This window comes from Nanorana parkeri, unplaced genomic scaffold, assembly GCF_000935625.1.
Source record: "Nanorana parkeri isolate BGI_ZX_2015 unplaced genomic scaffold, ASM93562v1 scaffold578, whole genome shotgun sequence".
NCBI lineage: Eukaryota > Metazoa > Chordata > Amphibia > Anura > Dicroglossidae > Nanorana > Nanorana parkeri.
In genome coordinates this window covers 427,897-454,243 of record NW_017306846.1, presented here as the reverse complement: position 1 = coordinate 454,243, position 26,347 = coordinate 427,897, and the positions used below count along the sequence as shown (strand labels likewise).

At 43.5% G+C, this 26,347-nt stretch overlaps 1 protein-coding gene and 1 long non-coding RNA gene across 3 annotated transcripts in view; one reads left to right on the top strand and one right to left on the bottom strand.

Moving 5' to 3' along the window:
* The window catches only part of LOC108791865, a 22,431-nt gene extending 1,723 nt beyond the window's left edge, over nucleotides 1-20,708 (top strand). Inside the window, exons 2-3 of the long non-coding RNA XR_001941526.1 lie at nucleotides 12,743-12,750; nucleotides 20,628-20,708. This is a non-coding gene — a long non-coding RNA (uncharacterized LOC108791865). The remainder of the gene's footprint in view (nucleotides 1-12,742; nucleotides 12,751-20,627) is intronic.
* Nucleotides 27-26,347, bottom strand: part of PXK (PX domain containing serine/threonine kinase like) — a 74,989-nt gene continuing 48,668 nt past the window's right edge. The window contains exons 10-18 of one of the 2 annotated variants that reach the window (XM_018562464.1): nucleotides 25,421-25,582; nucleotides 24,104-24,221; nucleotides 20,634-20,712; nucleotides 19,310-19,355; nucleotides 15,995-16,072; nucleotides 15,824-15,910; nucleotides 13,843-13,912; nucleotides 12,359-12,418; nucleotides 27-326 (exon numbers count right to left, since the gene is read on the bottom strand). In XM_018562464.1, coding sequence (XP_018417966.1) covers nucleotides 106-326; nucleotides 12,359-12,418; nucleotides 13,843-13,912; nucleotides 15,824-15,910; nucleotides 15,995-16,072; nucleotides 19,310-19,355; nucleotides 20,634-20,712; nucleotides 24,104-24,221; nucleotides 25,421-25,582 — 921 coding nt within the window. In that variant the 3' untranslated portion in view covers nucleotides 27-105. The remainder of the gene's footprint in view (nucleotides 327-12,358; nucleotides 12,419-13,842; nucleotides 13,913-15,823; nucleotides 15,911-15,994; nucleotides 16,073-19,309; nucleotides 19,356-20,633; nucleotides 20,713-24,103; nucleotides 24,222-25,420; nucleotides 25,583-26,347) is intronic. The other variant, XM_018562465.1, reaches the window with a different exon arrangement.

Below are 26,347 nucleotides of genomic sequence, written 5' to 3'. Positions count from 1 at the left end.
ATATATACACATATATATATATATATATATATATACACACATATATAAATATATATAACACCCCACATTTGGTGCCTGCGCCCAGATGCAGATCAATTGCCGATTTCAGCTGATCCGTGGGGAGGTGTGGTTATTGGTCGCAGCCTTTTTCAGCACTCCTTTCTTGAAGCTTTTGATGGAATTGAGTAAGGCTCCACGGTCTGTACCATTCACCGAAGGGGTGACCGACTGCGTTGGCACATCCTTGCTTGGAGGAGGGAGAAGCGCAGGTGGTGGTGGTGGTGGTGGCGGCGGCGGAGGTGCTGGTATCAGAGATGTTGCATTACCTGTGTAGTAAAAATTAGATTACAATATTAATGATATAACATTATAAAGACTGAATTAAATGATCGATACAGCTGTAATGTGGTATGTAACCCATTACTATGGTATACTAAAAGTATGTACAATCCTCATTCATATCCCAAGAAACATCCTCACAATACAGGAAGCCGGAGAACACAGGAAGTTATCAGCTTACAAGGTTTCTGGCAGGATCAATGATTTTAAGAGTATATTTGACAGACCAAAAGGGATCAAATAGAGCAGTTCATTGTTCGGGTTCACTTACCCTTTAAGCTGACATCTTATACAAGGTAGACTACTTCCCACCCCCCCACGAAAGAATAAGGCGCTTAGTGCTTAGCACCAGTGCTGTCACATGGTCCACAATACCAGAAAGTACTGGCAGCTTTTCTCCTTTCATGGCAGCCAAACGGAATGGTTGAGAAGCAAAGGGAAGGTGAGATTGTGTTGCTGGTGGGGGGCCACCATTAAAGTGAACCTGCACAGGTTGGACAGCGGACAGGCACGCCATATTCTTTGAACCCAGAACATATATGCAACTACGGATCACCTTCAGTGGTTGAAAACTCGGACTTGCTCCTTCTGTTTTCTCCAATGGCTTGCTTTGAGAAGACCTGAGCCATTGACCACAGGGGGTGGTCCGTATTTGCAATGATAGCTCAGTATCTGTGGCTCCTGTGTGCTCCAAAAATAAAAGGAATCTACCACCAGGAGGTCCCACTAACAAACATTCGTTAGTTTACTCCGTGCAGCCTGGCCACAGGTTTATTCTAAATAGGTTTGAGGAGTTAAATCATTAAACAAATCTTTAATGATAAGAAACATGCTTTCTAACAAGCGGAGAGGATTCATCCATTGCACTGAAATGATACATTCATACATTATATACATTATATAGTAACTGGGAAAGTTCCAGAAACACAGGAACCTCTTCTCTGAAAAAGACCAAAAACACTATTCATATCCATCATCATACAACAGTCACACACCCGTGGTAGAATTAAAGGGGAACCACGTGTATTATTCAGTAGGTAAACTTGTTGCGTTATTCATGTATTTATCTTTTTTTTTCAGACTTTCCATGCTCACTCATCCTTACTTTATTATATTTCATACATCAATATATAAAAATGTTCTCCAGTGATTATTTGTATATCAGGACATTTTATCACCAACCTTCTTTTTAAAGGATAGCAAATCATCCTATATACACTCCACATTACTCGGCTGAAATCAAATGGCAACCTCTACCAGTGGCCACGGTCTACGCTGACAGTGCTGCACTAGTTAGGCGGCAGGTAATGCACGTGTGTGTGTGGTCTTTTCTCCGTATACCATAATGAAGAAGCCATGCAAGTATGTAGCCTCTCCATTACAGCCTTAGAAGAAAAGACACAAATGCCTTTGAAGAAGGTCACTGGCTCGTCCACGTTGATCAGTGTGGGGAATATATGGAATGGTCAGGGTGAGGTGTACACAGTCAGCCCCATAATGTTTGACAGCTTTGTAATCCATTAAGCGTACCTGTGGGATTTCTAAATCTAATATTCCAGCAGCATCTCCCTCTGTTCCATGCATTGTTCTTTTATTTCATAGTGTCCTGGTAACTCCTCAAAACCCAGGGATGTCCATTATAGAAACAGTGACCTCATTTCTAATGGCTACATTATGACCTAACCCATTCCCATTCCCAATTGGTCACAATGAGCAATGGTGTGGCTTGTAAGCCATTGTTCAACCATGAAAGCTGGGGTCCCTGTTTCTGTAATAGAGCCCCCCAGCATTATCAGGGTACAAGCAGTAGCCTACATCATCATCCTGCTCCTTTATAATTACATTTGAATATGCTTTAACGGCTATTGTATATGAATGAGATCAATTCAAATTATTACAAATATTATTATACAGGAGTTACATGGCGCCAACAGTCAGCTCATCATGTTACAAAATAAAGAAAGACAGTTCCAATGCAATTCAATGGAAGATGGTTAGGAGGGCCCTGCTCATGGTTGTGTACAATGAGGCAAGTGATGCAAAAGGTGATAACTATGTGGGGCGAGTTGATGGAGCTCTAGTACACCCTCTTTGATTTCTATGGTTTTAACTATCGGCAAATAATAAAAATCATCTGGTCCTTAACTTTAGGTAAATACAACCTCAGAGGAACAACACATGACATATTATAACGGGTCATTACTTATTTTACAAACAGAAAGCCAAAATGGAGAAGCCTTATGTGAAAAACTAAGTACACCCTTACTGTTTCCATAGGAATTAAGGGGCTAAGTAGCAGCCAGGTGCTGCTAATCAATTTACCTTGATTAATTGATCATCAGCGAGTGTGACCACCTCTACAAGGGTCGGTGCACACCACAAACAGTGCGTTCCAGAGTGGTCAGCTTGGACCGGAACGCAGGCACTAAATGTAAAACTCGTTCGGGTGCTGCAGTGTTATTGACTTCAATGCAGCTCCACACCCCCTCCCGCTCTTGAATGCAGGCAGCCGGCTAGGTTGCGATACAGCGTGTTCCAAAGGCTGACCTTTGTGGTGTGACCCCCCCCCCCCTAAAAGCCGAAGTTTTAGCAGTTTGCTGGTCTGGGGGATTCAGGTGTGTGTTAACACAATGCCGAGGAGGCAAAACATCAGCAATGAATAGAGAGATGCATTCAACGAATAATAGAGAAGCCATTGTTGCTGCCCATCAATCTGGGAAGGGTTACAAAGGCCATTTCCAAACAATATAAAATCCATCGTTCTACATGGAGGAAGATTGGAAAACATTGGAAAACAAGTGGAAAACATTTAGGACTATGCTATGGCTGAATTCCAGGTCCACCTGATTAGCAAAGCTCCAACACTTGCTGATGACGTTAAATCTTGCCACTCTGTCCCACCCCCATCTTTTTCTATTCACCTATCACAACGATGGCTTGGCTTACTGGCCAACAGGAATGTGCAAATGGCAGAAAGGGGCGGGCAAATGCTGACACTACCAGGAATTGTTGGAGTTTTGTCTGTTAGAACAGCTAAGGATTCAGTCCCTAAGATGGCTGCCACAACAAAAGTGAAAAAAAGTCTAAAACATAAAAAAGAAAATAAATAGAAAGTAAAAAAATAATCTGCAAAATATAGCTAATGATGAAGAGAACAGACATAGTAAGAACTGATTGAGCTTAACTAAGAATGAATCATTTCATAATCCTTTGTTTAGAGACAAGCAGGACCTGGAATTATGTGCAGGTCACAGGACAATGATCTGATTTCCAAATATGCACCAACCAAAATGTATCATGACATCATGATTGGTCTATGGTTGAGAGTGGGGTAGCGTGGCCCGGGGGTCCGGGCTAGGCCCTATACTGTTTAACCTGTTCATTAATGATATTGGGGAAGGTGTTAATAGCCAAGTTTCAGATAATACTAAAAATGGAAGGGTAATGGACACGAGCGTAGACATTATAACATTACAGGAGGACCTGGATAAAATAGGGGAGTGGCCATCTATATGGCAGATGAGGTTTAATGTTGATAAATGTACAGTAATGCATTTTGGGGTCAAAAACAGGCAAGCGGAATACACATTAATGGGAACTCCACTAGGGAAGTCAGAAATGGAAAAAGATTCGGGGGTCATAGTAGACCACAGATTGAACAATAGCATGCAATGTCAGGCTGCGGCACACACAGCGAGCAGAGTACTGTCTTGTATTAACTAGGGAATCTACTGTAGAGACAAATCTCTAATTGTGCCACTTTATAGATCGCTGGTTTGGCCTCATCTGGAGTATGCGTCCAGTTTTGCTCACCAATCCACAGAAAGGATGTTCTTGAGCTGGAGAGAGTCCAGAGAAGAGCAACTAAACTAACTAAGGGGCTGGAGGACCAGAGCTATGAGACACGGCTACTAAATTTAAACATGTTTACACATAAAGTGAGGCGATTAAGGGGGGATATGATTTTGATGTACAAGATCATGGTGGTGATGGCAACATCAGCAATAAACTGTTTACTCTAAACTCCCCAACAAGGACTATAGGCCACCACCTAAAACTGGTGGAGAAAAGATTTAACCACAAGGGGTGTAGGGGCTTTTTTTTCCAGTTACAGCGGTTAGGGTCTGGAACTCGCTGCCACAAGTATGGTATCAGCAGAGGCTATTGAATCATTCAAAAAGCATTTAGATACCTTGCTCAGAGACCGCAACACACAGGGGTACAGGTACTCCTAAAAACTAGACCACACAGGGACTCGTATACACACAATCACATACAGACACAAAGGTTGAACTTGATGGACCTGTGTCTTTATTCAGCCTCAAATACTATGCAACTATCACTGTTACTATGTATTTTGTACTCAGTACTTGGTTTGGGCCCCTTTTGCAGCACTTACTGCAATTACTTTTGCACGATATTCTAATTATTATTCGAGTTTCACCTGTATGTATTTCTAAATGCTACTTGCAGGCTTCAGTCATATAAGAGACGTGATCAGTGCTCCTGTTACACAGAATGGGACCCAGCATTCAAACTGACAGCCTAACCTCGTGTGTGTGTTTTAGGCATGCTTGTATTGTACATGTGACTTTCACGTAAATTAACCAATCAGTCATTTGTTTTCACATTTCACAGATGTTTTTGAAGTGGGGAACATGGTTTGCAAATAATAGAAATGACAAAGTGACACAAAGCAAATGTTTGTTTTGCGGGTAGAGCTTTGCCAATAATAAATGATAGATCATACAAAAGGCTGATGATGGCGTAATGTCCGGCACTGTCCATAAGGCATGACAGTGAAGGTGACAAAATGAAGGTTTACTTTACCGATAACTCACATTGCAAATGACGCATGCTCTACAATAAAGAGAGACAGCGGAGGGGAGAGAGAAAGACACTGATCATTATTGCGGTATTAATGACAATATTCACAACACATCGGGGCATAGTTATGAAGCAGTAAATGTCAGCAATCACAAACAGTAAAAACATGCACCAGAAAGATTCACCTTCAGTGAATGTGTGCCCAGTATCATATTCACTGCTTTTTAAATACGCCCCATACAGTCAGTGGAGGTGATTTTTTAGGGGACAGCACGGGGAAGGATTAAAACCTCTGATTGTTTTTTACTGCCGTCTCTCCCTCACTTCCTATCCTGTCACCTGGACAGGAGGGGAAATCTCTGTAACAAAGACATAAATAACAATAAAAACATGTTTTTTTCACTTGAGACACCATATATTGGGACCCTGTATGTCGGGGTCAGACAGGGTGACACCAGGACAGGAAGGGATGGGAATCCCTCCAACGCTGCTATAGACATCAACATACACTTGTGTAAAACTGTAGATGAGATGTGTATCCAAGCACTGTATTGTATTTCTCTTGGATGAAGAGATTGTATAGCACGGGGCATATTATCCCGGTGACGGTGCTCCAAATAAACAAAAGGGCCACAAGGAGGCCATTCGGGTCAAGGCTACAGAAAAGAAGAATGGAATGCCACTCTAAGAACGGAGTTCAATATAGAATATTTAGTCACATGCATGCCATGTACAGTATATGTATTGTGATATTCTGGGGATATTAGCACATATGGTGAGCACTTATAAGGATGCGGTCCACTCATCCACATCGGATACCCTCGTAGGGTTGTTCAGTATAACATGCATGCACTACTTGCCAAAAAAAACACAAGTTCAGCCCCCAGCTTCTACTTTGGCCGTCTGGCTGTTTCCACCCACCGGTTTCTCTTCAGACTAGACGTCACTGTAATGCTATCCCACACTTACACTGGTGGCCTCTATGCTCTTGGCTCCTTCAGCCTCACTAGTTCTCTCAGCCTCCCCGACTGTCTGTCCTGTGCCTCCAGCACACACGCAGCACCTGGCTCTACTCTGACTTCTGGGTGGAGTCCTCCTGACTCCTGGACTGTGACCTTTCCTGTCTCTCAGCTGAATCCCTAAACCCTAACCGGAACCCTTACCATTAGTGCTGTGTGGCAAAAGGCGGCACTCTATCTCATGGGACCCCAAAGTGATCCAAATAATGTGTACAAAGTGAAAGCACCATAAGTAGGTGTAAGGGCCCATTCACACCAGTTGCAGTGTGTTCCGGCCCGAACGCACTGCCTCGCATTGCGGCCAGCTCACTTTTTAGTGGTGCAGGAGGGGGTGTGGCGGGCCATTGAAGTGAATAGCACCGTAGCCACGCCCTGCGGCCGCAATGCGATCGCCCGCACGGGATCGCGAGGCACATTGTGCCTGCGGTCCAGTGCGATCAAAATAGTGCTTGCAGCATTCTGATTGCACCGGTCCGGCCGGAACGCACTGCAACTGTTGTGAACGAGCCCTTAATGTTCAGTATAGATTTATTGAGTCAATGAATGTCATTCATCCATATTGAATTGACATTCATAGAGAATGTCCTTCATAATCTGATAGTCTCTTTAGTTCTTGAAGAACATTGGTTTAGAAAGAAAAAGAAGTAACTTTATAAGACTATATAATCGGTCCAAACACAATTACGGAAATATTTCAGCCTCAGTAAATACAATCATTGGTTTAGCTCACAAACTTGGATGTGAATCCCCTTCTCTATAGTAAAAAACTGACCTGAAGTGAGGCAACAGCCACATTCTGATACTGTGTCCTAGCCAGGCCATGGACAGTAAAGTTTAATGCTATTCCACCGGCTAGTCCACAGAATCAGAACATACAGATGTTATCATTTCATCCGAAAAAGCAAAAAATGGAAACCGCTTAGATCAAATCAAACCTAGAACAAGTAAGGGGCGCACGGACAGGCAGCTCACCCAGTCAAGTATAAAGCCAATTTTTATAGAGTAGAGAATGACTAAAACCCATTTCAATTTGTTTCTGTCTTTATCCCACTGGAAAGGTTTTCCTTCACTTCCTGTCTTGGAGAGACAACAGGAAGTAGGAGGAGATCTCATGATCTTTTTTTCTTTGTTGGAGCTTTCAGCTAAATGACACAGCTTCCACACGCAAAAATACACACATATATATACATACATACACCACACATATATATATATATTATACACACATACATACACACACATATATACACTGCTCAAAAAAATTAAAGGAACACTTTTTAATCAGAGTATAGCATCAAGTCAATGAAACTCCTGGGATATTGATCAGGTCTGTTAAGTAGCAGAGGGGGTTGTTAATCAGTTTCAGGTGCACTAGATGGGCAACAATGAGACAACCTCCAAAACAGGAATGGTTTTACAGGTGGAGGCCACTGACCTTTTGTTCCCTACTAATCTTTTCTGACTGTTTTTTTCACTAGTATGCATTTGGCTAGAGTCAGTGTCACTACTGGAAGCATGAGGCAATACCTGGACCCCATAGAGGTTGCACAGGCATGCCAACTCCTCCAGCATTGCACACCAATACGTGCCTAGGTTTGCTGTGTCTCCCAGCACAGTCTCAAGAGCATGGAGGAGATTCCAGGACACAGGTAGTTACTCTAGGAGAGCTGGAGAGGGCCGTAGAACGTGCTTAACCCATCGGCAGGATCGGGATCTGCTCCTTTGTGCAAGGAGGAACAGAATGAGCACTGCCAGAGCCCTACAAAATCACCTCCAGCAGGCCACTGGTGTGAATGTCTCTGACCCAACAATCAGAAACAGACTTCATGAGGGTGGCCTGAGGGCCTGACGTCCTCTAGTGGGCCCTGTGCTCACTGCCCGGCACCGTGGAGGTTGATTGGCATTTGCCATCGAACACCCGAATTGGCAGGTCCGCTACTGGCGCCCTGTGCTTTTCACAGATGAGAGCAGGTTCACCCTGAGCACATGTGACAGACGTGAAAAGGTCTGGAGAAGCCTTGGAGAACATTATGCTGCCTGTAACATCGTTCAGCATGATCGCTTTGGTGGTGGGTCAGTGATGGGCTGCGGAGGCATATCCATGGAGGGACGCATAGACCTTTACAGGCTAGACAATGGCACCCTGACTGCCATTAGGTATCGGGATGAAATCCTTGGACCCATTGTCAGACCCTACGCTTGTGCAGTGGGTCCTGGGTTCCTCCTGACGCACGACAAAGCCCGGCCTCATGTGGCGAGAGTATGCAGCCAGTTCCTTGAGGATGAAGGAATTGATACCATTGAATTGCCCAACCTGAATCCAATAGAACACCTCTGGGACATTATGTCTCGGTCCATCCAACACCGCCAGGTTGCACCTCAGTCTGAAATGTGTCATCAATCTTTTGTGTACAGTTTTTATGCCATATGGAAATAAAGTTTACATTGGGATGATTATTTCTGAATATATGAAGTGCATTAATCCACCTTCACTGACACAAAGGCAATAGTTACTGTAAAGCGTAGTCCACTCCATCAAATAGCCAATATGGTGCCAGTGATTGAAGCCACAACATTCATTTGGCAAGGAGACAACAATGTCAGAGATCTATACCATTACTGATGATGATGACATATGTAAACAGAATACAGCTTCTGATGATTAGTCATGCAATCCCATGTAACAATGGGAACCGCCTGCCATCTTGCTCCAAGGGTCACACATTTCATCTGAGCTTAGCCACCGACATTCATGGCTAACATGTATGCTGACCAGACAGAAAAGATGGAGCTAAGCTTTATTGTAAAAGCACATAGCACACTCAGCATTATATGGAGAAGCATGGGTACCCATACATGACAAGAGCAGAATGTTCCAATACAAAATGATCAAGGAGTACAATGTCCGAGCACACAGCGTATATGACAGCAGCGGGCAGTGAGCTGAGTAGGCAGTAGCAGCGGATGGATGTTTCAGGGTAAAAGCGGACCAAGATGGCTCGGCTGCACAGAGGACAAATGCGTCAGTAGTTTAAAAAGGAAGGCACTTACCTCACTGGGGTTCTGGGAAAACAAACGTACAAATCATCAACAGGTCAGTTCATGCCAAGTATATCATTAAGGAAGAACTCCGCAAAGCACTATCTGCATCTAAGCTTGCTATAGATTATACATTCAATATGCTGTTTCGGGGAAAAAAAAAAAAGACCAGCTTGTCCATTAAAAAACACTAAGAGGTCTATTTATAAACAACTTGCAGAGCCGTTGACCTTGCAAATGTCTGTAAATGTTTGTTCTGCGTAAATGGATGCACAAAATTACATTTATATTTTCTGTACAAGTCGAATGTTATCTTGTAACACCGCATTATGGCCGCTAGATGGCGATGAGGAGAATAACCACTTCTATATAGAATTATTTCCTATGCTCCTCGGCTCCATCTAGTGGCCATAAAGGGGTATTATAAGAAAACTTTTGAAAGTACATTCGAGAAAATATAACAACAAGAACGTTTGTTTTGTCCATCTATTCACACAAAAGGAATATTCACAGAGGCATTGTTCATAAATAGACCCCTAACTGTCTATGTGGGTTTTCAATTCCTGTTCCATACCAGTCATGTGGTAATTAACCAGTTGACATCCGCGGTGTTAAACCCCCTTCCCATCCAGGCCATTTTTCAGTATTCAGCGCTGCGGTACTTTAACTGACATTTATTCCGTCATGCAGCGCTGTACTGAAATGAATTTTATACCCTTTTTTGGGGACAGATAGAGCTTTCTTTTGGTGGTATTTATTCACCACTGGGGGTTTTATTTTTTTACTATATTAAGGAAAAATTACCGAAATTTAAAAAAAAAAAACAGTTTCCCCTATATTAAATGATAAAACATTTATTATTACCCAATTTTTTGGTAAAATATAAAAGATGGGGTCACGTCGGGTAAAAAGACACTAAACATGTCAAGCCTTAAAATTGCGTGCGCGCGCGAAACCTCAAAAAACGATAATACCCAAAATTGGCCCTAGGCGACGCTTTAAAAGCTGTTACCGCTCATCAGTTTAGTGTTATCAGTGATTGATGGCCCTAAAATGATTGCTCTCACTGCGACGTTCGCGGCGATATGTAACATGTGTAGCGCAATTGTAATTTTTGCGCGCTGGGGCACCGGACGCGTATTTACGTTTATAGGCGCGTAAACGTGGGGGTGGGGGAGTTAAACATTTTGGGGGGGTTTTTTCCCCTTTTTTTATATGTGGCTTTTATTTTATTTTATTTTTTTATGTGTTACTTTTCTTTTTTTTTATTTATATTTTTTTTTTTGCACTTATTGTTATTGCTATTATATAGGGGGATAACAACCCCCTATATAATAGCAAAGGCACACTGACAGGTCCTCTTTATGGAGATATTAGGGGTCTCTAGGACCCCTAATATCACCTATGGACCCCAAAAGAAGCTGATAAAGCAGAGATCTGCTTTATCAGCTTCTTCTCTCTCCAGATGACTGACAGGTGAATGCGGAAGTGATGTAATACACATCACTTCTGCATTCACAGCCCGGACGGGGATCAGCAAGGAGCTGATCTCCCGTCCTCCTCCTCCTGACGCCCTCCGAGCCGATCCCGGGCCGCAGATGGGGCAGCGGATCCCGGGATTCAAGGTGAGGGGTCAGGGGGCGGACGCAAACGAGCACATATAGGCGATCGGCAGGCTATGGACCCGCTGATCGCCTATATGTGAAACACCCGGTACCGGGTGTTCGCATTGGACGGGTCTTTTCTGCCCGTGCGTGCCCGCTAGGGGGCGCGCGCGAGCAGAAAAAAATTGCCGTCTGGAGACGGCAACCCGCAGATGCTGCAGTGCCGTCCGTCCGTTTTTTTACTACGGGCGGACGGCAAGAGGTTAAAAATGATAAACATACTCGGCATCGAAAATATTTTTTTGGTTAGATCGGAGTTCTTCTTTAAGGAACACTTTTCGGTACACCTCGAGGACAAATCACTGCAGTACGGCACAGAGCAGTAACCGACAGAAATTCAAAGCACATACAGTAGGTGCAATTGTGGCCTAACAGGTCCCGAGCATTTAGGGACTGTGTTGTGCACTTGGTGAATTCCTCTGTGTTCTGTGATGTCGGGTTTTAAGTATAAGCCACGCAAACAGCTACATACAGAGTCATATATGTTCTGTTATACCTGCAAAAGGATTTGTAATTCTGTACAGCCAGCCTGGTGATTGATAAACCTCCGTCACACTGCGCAGCCAGGCAGGCGCCACATATTTCCTGTTTCAGCCTCTCCTCCTGGGCCATTAATGAGCATCATCACTTCTGTTCAATTAGCAGAGAGGATCTAGGAAACAGTTATGCTGAACCAAGACGTAGTAGAGTGATCTTCCCGACTGTGTGGCAGACGTGTTTAAATCACAAAGCTGATTGTGCAGAACTACAAATATTTTAACTGGGTAATTTAGAACTGTAATCAGTTGCTTGAAATTCCACTTTAAATTGACTCATCAAATAGCATTTTTTTCTCTGCGATGTCTACTCTGATCTCAGCTAGTTACATACACTGATTCCCCTTTATCCAGCATAGCCCTGCACTATGGTGCACGCAGCATTTAGAGAACACAATGTGACTATCATGCACTCGGAGATATGATCAGATTAGATCAGCGACATCTTACCCTGCTTCAAAGCCAACGTTTACCATGCTGAGTGCGACCCACCAGACTAGGGCCCTCCAGGTGTACTTTAACTACAAATCCAACTTGCCTCTGTGTGTCATGCCTGTAACGGTCAGTCTTGCAATGCCTCATGGGACTTGTAGTTCCACAACTGGATGGCCGGAGTTGCCTACCCCTGCACCAGACAGAGGTAACCGCCTCTACTGCAGGTAGTGTCTATGCAGCCTTTTCTAAAACCGCTGCTTGCTATGACTCGCTTCAAATGTACACAATCACAAAGAGCCTCATCTATGAATGTCTCTGAAAAAATAACGTGTTCTTTATATTGACCAATCAAAATCTCCCTAAGTTTGTGCTGTTTCCAAGCACATAAAGCAGAGTTCTCCATTCAGACACTTTATGAGGAAGGCGAAGTCGTAGCGACTTTCCAATTGACATGGAACATAAAAGGATTGAGGAGAAGAGGAGAGTGCATATTACTGACCTGTTGTAGAAGGTGGGGTAGGAGATGACGGTGAGGTGAGAGGAGAACTCGTTCCAGAGCCTGATGATAAACAATGAGAAGTCATTGCGATGAAATCAACTATTTTTATTATTAAAGGCTTAGACCCCCTGTCAAGTTTTTACTGCCGCTTATGTCCACTTTAATTCTAATTGTTTAATTCTAATTGTCTAATTGTATTGGTGACTAGGTATTGAGTTGTGGGTTCGGGTTGAACTCATGATCGTTTCTAGTACCCAAGCTGTTCACAGTTCGAGTACCTGGAAAACAATTTGGCCAGTTCACCTGCCCGCCAAGCCTCTGGCTGTGTCCTAGCAGCTGGGGTACACAGCATTATTCGTTCCTAGGACACAAGTGGCTTCACAGCATCACTGGTTGGCATGGTGTGCTCATCTACATCCTATTAACCAATGATATTGTGTGCCCTGCATAGCATCACTGGTTGCTAGGACTCTAGCAGCAGGGGTACACAACATTATTGGTTACTAGGACACAAGCAGCTCCACAGCATCACTGGTTGTCATGGGGTGCCCGTCTACATTCTATTAACCAATGATACTGTGTGCCCTGCATGGCATCACTGGATGCTAGGACTCTAGCAGCCGGGGTACACAGCATTATTGGTCACTAGGACACAGCATCACTGGTTGTCATGGTGTGCCCATCTGCATCCTAGCAACCAATGATACTGCACTGCGCAGCCACAAGCGTCCCGACAATCAATGATGCTCTGCGCTAGGGGGTCCTAGGTTCAGTGCACATGGACATTTGGGTTCAGCAAATGTCCAATCGAACCCGGGGGCATCACTAATGGTGACATTGATGGTGTTCTCAGGGGGGCGGGATCTAGGAACAGGAAGAACTGCCTGTTAATAGCTTGGATCTCCACTAATATGGCAATCACCTCACAGCCAATGAATGAATAGGAAGCCTGGGCTGTAGGATACCATTGTAAATGCTATACGATTCACAACTGGATTGTCCCTGACCTCTCTAGCTGCTTGTAATGTGAAAGTATTCATTCTCAAAGATCCACAAAGACTAGAGAGCAGATTCAGTAAGTTTCTAACATGGCTACATTAGAGGACTGGCATCTGCCAAGATCTGTTCTCCATAAAAAAAGATTTCAATAAATGTGTTTTCCGAAGCTTGAAAAATAAAGCAGTACACCAAATGCACATTGTAAAACAGAAAATATTATTTGGTTACCATATTCACCAGACACATTCAACAGACTACATTTGCTAAGACCTATACAAGTAACCCATGACATATTGTGAATCTTAGTTTTTGGGGGTAACACACACTTTACATTTCTCCATAATGACGACAGGTACGGAGATGAATAAGGACTGAGCTCTTTTATTGCTTGTTCAGCATACGTAAAAAGTTTAGCGTACATCGTTTGGGCACAGGTTCACTTTAAAGGGACAATGATACGGTTGGAAAAGGAGGATGCTTCATACCTGAATTATTTGAGTTGTTGCATTTTATCGACTGCTCCTCTGCAGAATCGCAGTTTGTGCGCTTTGACTTCTAGAGAAATAAAGGGGGGATAGATGGTTTATGGATGATCAATCGTAATCAGAGAGGCATTTCTGAGGAATAATAGCTTAACGCTGGACTCCAGCCAAAAATAAGATACAAATCAAAAGCCGATTAAAGGATCAAATAAAATCGGTTTTGCTGCTTCCGTCTCGAGATTTCACCTGCAGTCCTCTGACACTAGATGTCCCCAGACTGAAGGCCAGCGTCATCCAACCCACTGATCAATGTTTGTTCTATTTTCATACAATCTTGTATTCTGTATTGTAACAGCTTACACAAGTGACATTTCAACCGGCCAACCAGCTCCTTTGATCAGCTGACTGAGGCATGCCGTCCGAAAGCAGCACCCACTGTGCTAATTTCAATCATTTCATCAAGAACCGGCCAAAATTTGCATAGTGTAGGACCAGCTTTAGCACATGTGAGTAAAATAAAGAAGGGACCACCGACTGAGCACATATTTCAATGGCTGTGTTGAGCTGCTCTGATATGAGATGATCCACGCAGGCTCAGTGCAAGGACACAGCAAAAACAACTGCTGTTTATGTGTCTTGTTCACACCAAACTAGTGAGGGGAAAAATGTAGGAATGCTGCATTTTTTTTTGGCAGCACAACATACAAAAATGTGTTGCACACAAAGTTCTGCATAGAGTTTATAAAGCGTCACTTAAAAGAAAAGAACCAACTGCATGTAACAACGCATCACAGCATGTATGTGTTATGCATACCTGCTGCTGTGAATGGGTCCTGAAAGATCCCAGTGCAAAGGAACTGCTTAGTCCCCTACAAATGGCCAATCAGAGGAGGCTACAAGCCAGGTAATCTTCAGTAGATGACAGTGGAAATGTAAAGTTAAAGGTTTTTATCTGTAATGGTGGAAAAAATCAATTGCCTGTGTAGGAAGCGCTATGGTATAGGCATAACACTTGCCAACAGCTGCCCACAAACACTGCAATGTGATTGTACAACCTTCCTACAAAAATATATTCACTATGGAGTGTGATCAGGGGTGTCTCAATCCTTCCTTTTTGCCAGAGTCCCGTCGGGAGGAGGTTGGATGGTTCCGGTGGTGCACGCGCTCAGTGTGGGTGTGTTGGTGGAGAGTAACTACGCCGTTCTGGCCCATGTCCCGCCCAGCTCCTGGCAACCAGTGATGTCAATGGCTGCCATCAGCTCAGTAAGACACCAGCCACAGTGTCCCAGGTTGCCTTACACATCTCCCTGCCTGGCACTTAGCAACCTGGGATGCTCTGGCTGAAAAGGGGGCGGCAGGTTCACTGAAAACATTGTGCAACAGAGTGGCTATACCGCTCCGCCTGCTGCTCTCCCCATGTGACCTAAGAGATGCCGCCTGAGGCAACAGTCTCAAGGTGCCCATACACTGCTCGATTCTCGTACGAGAATCGCGGCAAATCCCGCGATCGTACGATAATCGAGCTGGTTTGAACGGTGCTCGGGTGCTCGGGAGACAAATGCAGAACGGGCCGGTGTGCGCACGCGCACACTGCCCGTTCAGCATTGCGGTCATCGGAAGCCCGCCCCTCAGGGGGGCGGGCTTGCGATGATCGAGAGTACGATCTGCCTGTCCAAGATGGGCAGATCGTACGTTTTTTTTATTACTTTACAACCATTGCAAGACTAAGGTCTTGCGATGGTTTTAAAGTGTATGGCCACCTTCAGGCTGCCTAATTAAGGGGACTGCCCTGACTGAGGTCCTACCTGGCTGGGTATTAATTATACGTTGACTGAATTGTTTACACAGGACATAATACATAGTTACTAATAAGGGAAATTGTACAGAGAGGTTATAAAATTTAAGTCTAACAAGAGTGGAAATCTTAAATCCAATTGAACAGAATAAAGTTATTGTACTTATATTGTCCTACACATTCACTTACTTTTCTTGCCAAAATTTTCCTCTTTTTCTTTTCTTCCTCTGACCCGTGATGTGACTGTGCTCGAGTCAGTCGTCTGTGCTGGTACATCTACAGTACAGGGAGGAGAACGTGATACGTGACCACATCAGCACAACCTCTATACTAAATACAATAACAATTCAGGAACATTACCAATTTCTGCTCTTCTACAAGTCTCTTCTCTATACATTCTTTGGCTGTTTTGAGGGCTTCTTTTAACTTGGTAGGAATCTGTAAAAATAAAGACTGGTTACAATTCAAAATCTGTAAAACGTACAAAGCCGTCCACAGCTCTGCCCCACCTGCATCCCCAACCATGTCTCAAAATACCACAGAAACTGTCGTCCTCACTTCTCCTAAGACTTCCTGCTCTCTAGCTCCCTCACCTCCAGGACTACTCTAGAGCCTCTCCCATCCTATGGAACTCCCTACCCCTACCTATCCAGCTATCTGCTACTCTGTCTTTAGGTCAGAGGTAGGCAAACTTCAGCCCTCCAGCTGCGGTGAAACTACAAATCCCACTATGCACCTGCCTCTGGAAATCATGCCTGTGTCAGAGTCATGCAATGCCTCATGGGATATGTAGTTGCACCAAAGCTGGAGGGCCAAAGTTTGCCTTGGGCGATCCTTGAAACCTTTAGGGAAGCCGATCCCGGCCTAAACACTGAGCTTTTACATTCTCCACTGACTCATCCCTAACAGTGATTACCTTTTCTATCACTTGACCCTGCCTTTTCTTGTGAGCAGGGCCTTCCTATATATATATATGTATATAATGGCTGCGGAAATTAACGATTAATCCCTCGATTAATCGTTAATTTTTTTGATCAATCAAAATTATTTTAATCCATCAAAGTTCTTTTGATCTGTACTCACCTCTCCGCCGGTTTCCGGGACTTCCGTCGGAGATCCGGTGACGTCACGGACATCGACGTCACCGGACTCCTCCCCCCTTCCACAAGTCGTCTAACGAAGGGAAGGGAGAGGAGTCCGGTGACGTCGATGTCCGTGACGTCACTGGACTCCTCCCCCTTCCCTTCGTTACCCGATGGAGCAGCTTGGGCCGGTGAGTACACATCCCAACTCTCCCAGCCGCCCGGGAGAGAAAGATGCTTGATGGCAGAGTTTGCTGAGGGTTAGAATTGATTAGCCAAGATGCCTATCATTTTCCTTGTGACAGGCTGGTACTTGCACTGCTCTCCCTTCCCTCTCTATAGGCACAAACATGCAAGTTTAGCATATACAAACTTGTATATATGTACAACGATCATAGCCAATGAGATGCATGCATGGCTGGGCTGCAATCAGTGTTTGTAGACACCTTTAGAGTAACAGCATGTTAGCTACATCCACCAAATTCTTCCGTCTTGGACGTTCTTTCATCTTTCTGCCAGCAGGTGGCGGAAAAACCTTGCGGGAACCCGCTCATGCTTTAAATTCTGATATATTTAAATAACACAGACAATTTACACAGCACTTTACATAGAGAACATTCACATCAGTCCCTGCCCTCAAGGAGCTAAAGCCCCTATTTCACATGCATATATACGAGGTACAATTTAGACAGGAGCCAATTCACCTTCCAGCATGTCTTTGGAGTGTGGGAAGAAACCAGATTACCCGGAGGACACCTACGCAAGCACAGGGAGAACATACAAACTCCTTGCAGATAGTGTCCTGACCGGGATACAAACCAGGGGCCCTCAGTGCTGTAAGGTAGAAGCGCTAACCACTAGGCCGCTGTGCTGCCCACATTGTATAACCTGAATCATTCTTTTAAACGAAGATGAACCAGCAGAAATCACTGTGCATACTGACAAATTCAGGACACACAATACAAAATCTCGGTCAACTGAGGTCAATAATAAACTAGTTTAGCTGACTGCAATTGTTTGCCAGGGATGGAATAACATTTCACAAAAGATTTAGAGCACAGTCACACCACACAGAGTGCGTTAATGAGTGTATAATGTGTGTGTGTGGGTAATAGTGTGAATGTGTGCCGCAATGCATTGCTATAACGCATTGCAATGCTTGCTTTTTTCTTAACGTCTATGTGCTGCAGCTTATAGAGGACTACAAAACCCAGCAATAGTACATTATACAGCGCAATGCAGAATGTCGCCAGCTATTATGTACTATTGCTGGGATTTGTTGTATTCCTCTATAGCTGGTGGTATTCAGCATCCATTGCTGTATAATTTTACACTTTCCATTTCACTATATTGCACACCACACTATCTTTTTTCTTTTTTACTTCCACTGCTCCAAGCTTGCTCCTGTGATGGACTACAACCTCAATATACAAACTAGTAGTCCCATCACTGGAGCCTTTTTTTTTTAACTCTATTTTATGGTTTATCCGATTAACCGATTAATCGAACATAATAATCGACTAACTAATCGATTTTGAAAATAATCGTTAGCTGCAGCTCTATGCAGCATGTTGTGATGCATTGATCTACATTGTAATGTTTTTTTGTGCAAATAATGCAGCATCTCTACAATTCCGCAGTGCAATGCTTTAGTGTAAACCGGGCACATAAACAGCAATAGTACTTGCTGTGTCCTTGCATTGAGTCTCAGGTCAACACACTTGGCATAAAAGAGCCCTTAAAGTGAAATGTTACATAAGAATTAAAAATGTGCAAACAAGGAGGCTTTTAATTACACAAGAGACATACTATATAGGATCTATTTATTAAAAATTTGCAGAGCGATGAGTCCTGCATGTACGTTGGTTTTGTGTGACTAGAGGCACAAACAGATGTTATTAGTATAACATTATAATTATGCATTATGGCCACTAGATGGAGCCGAGGATCATAGGAAAATAGGAAATAAGTATTTGTTTCTATGATCTTCAGCTCTATCTAGTGGTAATAAAATGAACAAAATAATAAAAAATTGCACTTACAATATAATGACCTGATCAGGGAATAAAAAAAAACGCCTTTCCCATGGAATACCAGGTCCCACCAGCCTTTGATGGATACAAATCTCACTAGGCAGCTGGCAGAAAGCGAGATGGAAGCAAACGTTGGAGAAAAACAATACAATTTCACTACAACTTGTCCCACAATGACAGTTGAGATTCCATCTCTCTTTAAGGAAGAACTCCAGGCAAAAGTGTTCTTAACCCTGGCAGTGGGGCTACCCCCGTACTGCAAGAGTTAAATATTCGTTTTTGTCTAGGTGCTAAAAAAAAAAGTTATACGTTTCATAAATGGAATTTTTGAACCTAGAAAACCGTGAGTAGTTAACCCTTGCAGAGGTAGCCCCACTGTAAGGGTTAAAAAAAATCTGCCCGGAATTCTGCTTTAACTCCTAATCCACATGATAATGTAAAAGATATGTAGTTTGCCTACATGTGTTTTTCAAAATGCACCACAAAAAGACATCCAGACCATGACAAAAAAATTAAAGAATCACAAACTTCCAAACATTTAGATCTCAGGCTGTTATTACCTTAAATTGAGGTTTTTCAGCACTCATCAGTGTCTCATGAATGATTCTGTTTGGTAATAAATATATGGATCAATAAATGGTCCCTTTGGTAACTGGATTCTGTTTCCACATTTGCTGGTCATGGAAGTAGTATGCAGCCTGAGTCCAATCAAGTAAATTGATTTTATTTAACAAACCGTTCTTATAATCTACCATTTAGTCAGGAGAAAACGGAAAGCCACCTGACATGCAGGCCAATGACAACAGTTGGATGTCTCACTGCTTAGAACCTCCACCCATCCATTGTTTGTTTCAGAGACTTACTTGCAGATGGACTCTTGCTCAAAAACGTGCACGCAAACTAGCATGCATTCCATTGCCCAAAGTTCCTGGAAAATGCACGTTAACCCACGCGTACTGGAACGTTTATGCACAATAGCGCATGTACGTGAGCACGCAGAAACGCGCTCGTTAGCGCACAGGTGCACGCTCATTAGCGTGCACACTATCCTATTTAAACAGACATGAAGCCATAACCAAGTTGCTGAGTGGTCTTTAGCTTGCCCCTGTATCCTGACTTCCTGTGTGTGAACCCGGCTTGTGACCAATTGACTTCGCTTCCTCCTCCTAATTCGGTACCTCTGCTCTCTGATCTCCCGTGTATGACCCTGGCTTCCATTTCCTGACCGTGCTCCTGATTTGTGATTCGGCACCTCAAGGTTTGGCTCCCTGTGTATGACCTCGGCTTAACCTGACTTCCCTCCTGGTCTGCCACTTGGTGGATCCCTCCATCAGCATCCTGAGCAATGACATCCTACCAGTGCTCCGTTGGCCCTTATACCCCGTTGCCTGCTCTGGTTTCAAGAGGTCCCGGTGTCCTCCCGATTCACCAGCTGGTCGAACGCACTCAAGCGCCTCCTCAAGAACCAGCCAGCCACCAGTATCGGCACCTGTGCTCCGCTCTGACCTTACATCCCCTGTCACTACTTCCAGAGGTGTGGGACAAGAGGTGTACTGGCAGCCCCCTTCTCATCTGAGTCTCCAGTCAGGTATGTGATAATTTGCTGTGCACAATATAGAGCTCAGAAACAGCTCTGTTGTGTGTCAGCAGGGCATCCTACAGGCCCTACTGAAAAAAGAAGGGATGCAACCTGACTGTGCTACCACAAATCTTCCTCCGTGGTTAGCATAGTCTGGAATCACCAGAAAGGAAGTGTGATTTGCCCTTGCTTCATTCAGAAGAATTACAACTGATGTGAGGGGCACAAGAAATACGAGGTTTATGTTAAGGCTGACACACACACTTTAAGGTCATTAATGAGAACACAAGGATGGAGAGACTCACGGCATCTGTAGGAGCTGGGACACGGAAGGCATGCCAGATTTACAGGTCTCGCAGGACAGAATGGACTCCAGAACAGACACTGAAATACAATGTGGACATTTTATACTCGCAATGTAAATAGCAACAAATAATGTATGAATAAACACCCATTTTATAGAGGAGCACAATACAGAAGTCTCAGAGCTCAAATGTTTAAAGAATGTTTACTACCTTTAATAAAGCTACACTACCTCTCCTTCCTTAATGAAAAACAGCAGCTCTTCCAGACCCCAGTGGTTGTCATTTTTATCTCTCTTTGCAAAAATCCCCATTGTTATGTAAGACAACTATGGTTATTGTTTTCAGTACCCTAAACGTAATTTCTAGTTCATAGAGATGTTAAAGCGTAAACTATAGTCTACATGTTAGCAGGTTCTTACTGCAGAAGGCTCTTCATTTTACCTGTCTGCTTCTTCAGCATGAACACTAAGCCCTGCATACACAGCTCACTGTACAGTGCACAATCTCAGCATGCCTTTGGTGCCGGGATGATTTAACTCCCATGCGCATGTGTGGGGAGTTACGTCATCCCGGACTAGCCAATAAAGTTTCCTGAAGACACCGAACCCAGCAGAAGGCTAGCTGGAGATAGAAATGTCGTAGACGAGACAGGTCACATCATTGTAGCAGACTTTAGGTTTGCTTTAATGACCTGGGCAACTAAGATAGCATAACAAGTAAGATGAGGATAAGAGCTGGTTTTGTCTTAAAGCCCACTTCTAGGTTTCTTTTTCATTTTAAAAATACATTGCCCAGCTCTTTAAAAAAAAAAAAACATCTCTGGCTGCAATACTTATATCCTCTGGTGCTGTCCCCCACACAACTGCACTCCAGTACTGGTTCTTTTCCAGGCTAGCACCATTTGACCCACTTCCTAGGAGCCCAAGGAATCATGCACACTCATCACATCATTACCACACCTCAACGCTTTGTCATGGCAACTTTCAACTTTCAACTAAAAGGACTCCATCAGCTAAAACCGATGCGACACATCAAACCGCCCTGGGCTACCAGAAGAATGCTGCAGAGAACAGCACTCCCGTCACTGCTTGGTACCATCATCTACAGCATTAAGCACTGCCTAATGATGGAGGAACAAGAGGGTCCATGATGTACTGTGACCTGGCCAAAGACCAACTAAGAAAGGTATGCATGTACAGGTTTTTTTTTAAATGTGAGGGGGCCTAATGGAAGGCGGTAGAGTACAAAACTGGAATTGAGCTTTACACCATGGCAGGTAACATGTGGAGATCCTGCTGACCAAACAGTTGTGGAGAGTCAAAATTTAAAGATACAAAACAATTTATTGAGAAGTAAAGCAACAGGCAGCGAGCGCACTGATTCGCAGTAAACGTTTTAACCCAAGCACCCCTGGACACCTATTTTTAAAAATGTGTATTGCACTCTGAATGCAACCTCTGCCTGTTGCTTTTCTTCTAGAATACTAGTGGGATTTTTCTAGACTGTTACAGTAAGCTGGAAAAAATGATTGTTGTGTTCTCATTGGATTAACATTTGACCCTTTGCACACTGATCTGAGGCTGGATTATGTATGTCCACTCTAGATATTCTTGTTTTTATAACAATTAAATGGTAGCTTTCATTTTATGACCTAAACACTAAAAAACACAATTGTGAAACACAATTGGTTGCTATAGGTCCCATTTGGCACCTACTGCAAGGGTGGCAAGGGTGGTCTCTATGATGAGGCAGCCTGACATCTCCTTGGGTCGGTCACATGGGGAGTGCGAAAGGCAAAGCAGCATGGCGGCTCTGCTGCACAATGTGCCTGCTACACCCTTTATAGCCAGAGCTTCCCAGGTTGTTAAGAGCCCAGCGGAGAGATATGTAAGGGCCATACAACAGGGGCACTCTTTTGGCCGGCATCCCGCTCAGCTCCTGCCAACCAGTGACATCCCTGGCTGTCAGATGATGCAGAGGCCCCCCCACCACCACCACAGCTTTGACGCCCTGTCTACTGCATTATGTTGACCCTTTCTACTGCACATAGTGCCCTGTCTGATGTTTCCACACATGCCTTGGAACAAACTGACACGTCTGCCTATTTCACAGCCACCGCAGCGTTTATAGTGAATGCTTCTATAAATAAATAAAAAGGGAACAAGTTTGTTATGCAATAATCTGAAAGAACAAGCATGTTACGAGTCTGACCTAATTAGCTGAAGTTACACAATATCGCTGTAGCCAAAAATTATCTTTGAGCTAAATCTTCTTTCCGGCAAGGAAAATGTGTGTCACCGGGATCTAAAAACTTAAAAGCAGAACTCCAGACCATGTTTTCCCATTTCATATACAGTGGGGTCGGAACCTTTGTCAACTTTTTATAGCATCTCCAATAGACCTATTTCCCTTGACTTCCTGCTGTGTCACAAGGCGCATTTAATAGTAAAATGAGGAAATGTCAGAGCCTCCAGGTTTTTACTTTTATTTTTCACCATTATGGTGCCCACAGACGTGTTGATAAAAAGAAACAATCAATGTGTGATTTGAAGGAAACAATCTAATCGGCGCACGATCATTTGCTAAACATGGCCGATTGGTCAATCTTTGACCGAAACCTGTACCAGTTTCAACTGCTATGGGTCGATCAGGGCAGCTGCATCCCAAATCATTCAAACTCAATTAAACTCAATTAAAATGTCCAGTTTTCAACCCTTTTTAAACTTCCGATTGGTCTATTTATAGATTATGTAGTTTATAAACCGCCATTGATCTTTTTTGCTGCAAATTGATTAAACCCGTCTTTACGTTTGTGACGCATTGAAAGTTACACTTTGGTCTCTGGCACACAATCCGCATGTATTTTAGAGATTTTATACATATCAATTGCTTATCAATACATCTATGGCCACCATTAGGGTGACTTCCTTTCTCCCCACCGTGTTATTGTGACACACAGTGGTATGAAATCTACCCAACAGCGACACAGGCACCAATAAAAAAGGTTCTAGTTTTTAATGCCCGTTCGGCATTGCGGTCATCGGAAGCCCGCCCCTCAGAGGGGCGGGCTTGCGGTCATAGCAAGCACGATCTGCCTGTCCGAGATAGGCAGATCGTACGTTTTTTTAATTACCTTACAACCATCGCAAGACAAAAGTCTTGCGATGGTTGTAAGGTGTGTGCCCAGCCTATCACTTGTCCCTTCCTTTTAGGTTGTGAGCTCTCACTGACAGGCCCCTCCTAACCATCTGGTCTTGAATTGTATTATAATTGTACTGTCTTCCTTTATATTATAAAGAGTTGCACAAACTGTTGGCGCTATATAAATCTCAATAATAATAATAATAATATTAAAAAGTGAAAAGATGCCTTAATAGAAGCTGCAAATATATCATACAAGTTGTCTATACAAAACCGATCCTAACACAGGCAGTCATTCATTCCACATTACTGCCTAATTGAACACTCACCCACGGACATGGACGGTGCAGGTGGGAACTGGTCCACGGGTATGGAATCAGGAGGTCTTCCATAGGTCATCTCATACAGTAAATGACCGAAGCAGTGCACATCAATACTTTCTAACGTCTGGAAGAAAAGGAAATATTCCATTAAAAAAGGAGTTCAGAAAGAAGTACTACTACTACTACATACTGAACACCAGCCCTTGACATACCCATACACATTAAGTCATGGTAGATTCTTATGACACGAGCCATTAAAAATGTATACACACCCAACATAAAAGTACACATCAATGCAATGGTATAAGGGTTATAGAGACAGAAAAATCATAATGTAGCACTCCTAAAAAAGAAGCACAGCATGAACTGTATTTGTAATGCGCAAATACAGCTGTCCCACATCCACATGTACATATATAAATTATGCATAGAACAAGCTGTATAAAGACTTAAAATGGAACTAAGGTCTCGTTCACACCTAGGCGTATTGCATATGCGTGTCTGTTGCGCTTTTTTTTTACCGCGATCCGCGGTAAAAAGTCGCGCGACCGTCGCGCGTTTCCGAAGGCTACTTGGCTGTATCCCAATGGAAACGCGCAACAAAACGGCCCAAAGTAGTACATGTACCTTTTCAGGCGTGGGCCGTTTTGTAGCGCGTTAGGGACGGGCAGAAATACGCCAAGGTGGGAACGAGACCATTGAATACAATGGGATTTATATTTTTGAGCGTTTTGTAGAGCGTTCGTCGAGCGTAGAACGCGCTACAAAACGTTCAGGTGTGAACGAGGGCTAAAAGTGAAAACATGCAAGCAGACAAGCTCTTTACTGCAGAAGTGACTTTTCTGCACTAAAATAAAACTTACCTGCTTGTTCACAATCATCTTTAGAATGTACACTGAGCTGCCCATGCGCAGCTCCATGTACATTCTCAGCACACTTGGCAGAGGTATTTGTGGACTTTAGTTCTGGTTTAAGATTCATTTTACTTAACCCCTTTTGGCATGTTGGGTATCGTTTTACTCATTGTAACCTCATCTTTTATATTTCATTAAAAAAATGGGTATTTTGTTGTGTTTTGGGGCATTTAATTAAATTTTTCACTAAATATTGGGGTTTAATAAGGAGTTGCGCTAATATTGCCAACATAAAAATTTGCAACTACCACCATTTTATTCTATAGGGTCTTGGCATTCAGAAAATATATAATGTTGGGGGGTTTTAAGTAATTTTCAGGCCTAAAATGTGGAATACAACATGGGTACAAAAAATGAAAAAAAGGCCTCAGTCATGAAGGGGTTAAACCCAAATTAGTATTCAACTTACATTGATTTTTCTGAACTGTGAGAAGTGCGGTCTGTAAAATGACGGCAGTCCGAGCAAAGAATTCTCCAGGTCCATCAGTCGACAGTTCTCTCCTTCCAGCATAACATTAGATGCATGGAGATGTCCATATGGGAAGCCCCGATCATGTAAGAACTTTAGTACCTGGAGGCGATCAGTACAATGGTGAGGAATGGCAATGTTGTCCAAGTACATTCTACTTTAAGTTAAACTGTCAACCAAAAACACTATTCAGGCTGCTCACATAAATAAAATGTTTATAATTAGTACTTCATGATGGTGTTCCAGAATAGCGATTCATTATGCCTTTTGTCAGTAATAGCCCTGTAGTCTTCTTCAACTTCTCACACTTCAGGACAACTGCACTGCTCCCTCCCAGCTCCTGGCCTACCAGGGTGTCCCGCACTGTAAATGACAGCGGGGAACAGGCAGTTTTCTCTGCCTCTGCGGAACATTGCAATTCACTGCTTTCATAGATATTGTGCAGCCACTCTTCCACACACTGCTTCAGGAGTTGGAAGCTTCACAGGGAGCAGCCAGACACCTTGGTAACCCTAGCACTAATCCGCCCTTAAACTACTAATTACCCTCCCTGCAATCCCAACCATAGCAAAAACGTTCTCTGTAACCCCAGCCATTAAATAATAACTCTTCCTGTATCAACCCTAGCACAAATCTTCGCTGTAACCTGAAACAATTAGGCTGGGTTCACACCTAGGCGTATTGAATATGCGCGTTTGTCGCGCGGTTCGCGTCGCACGACAAACGCGCGTTTCCGTGGGCTACTTGGCTGTATCCCAATGGAAACGCAAGACCAAAACGCCCCAAAGAAGTACATGTAGGCCGTTTTGTATCGCGTTCGGATGGGCGGAAATACGGCAAGGTGTGAACCAGACCCATTGAAAACAA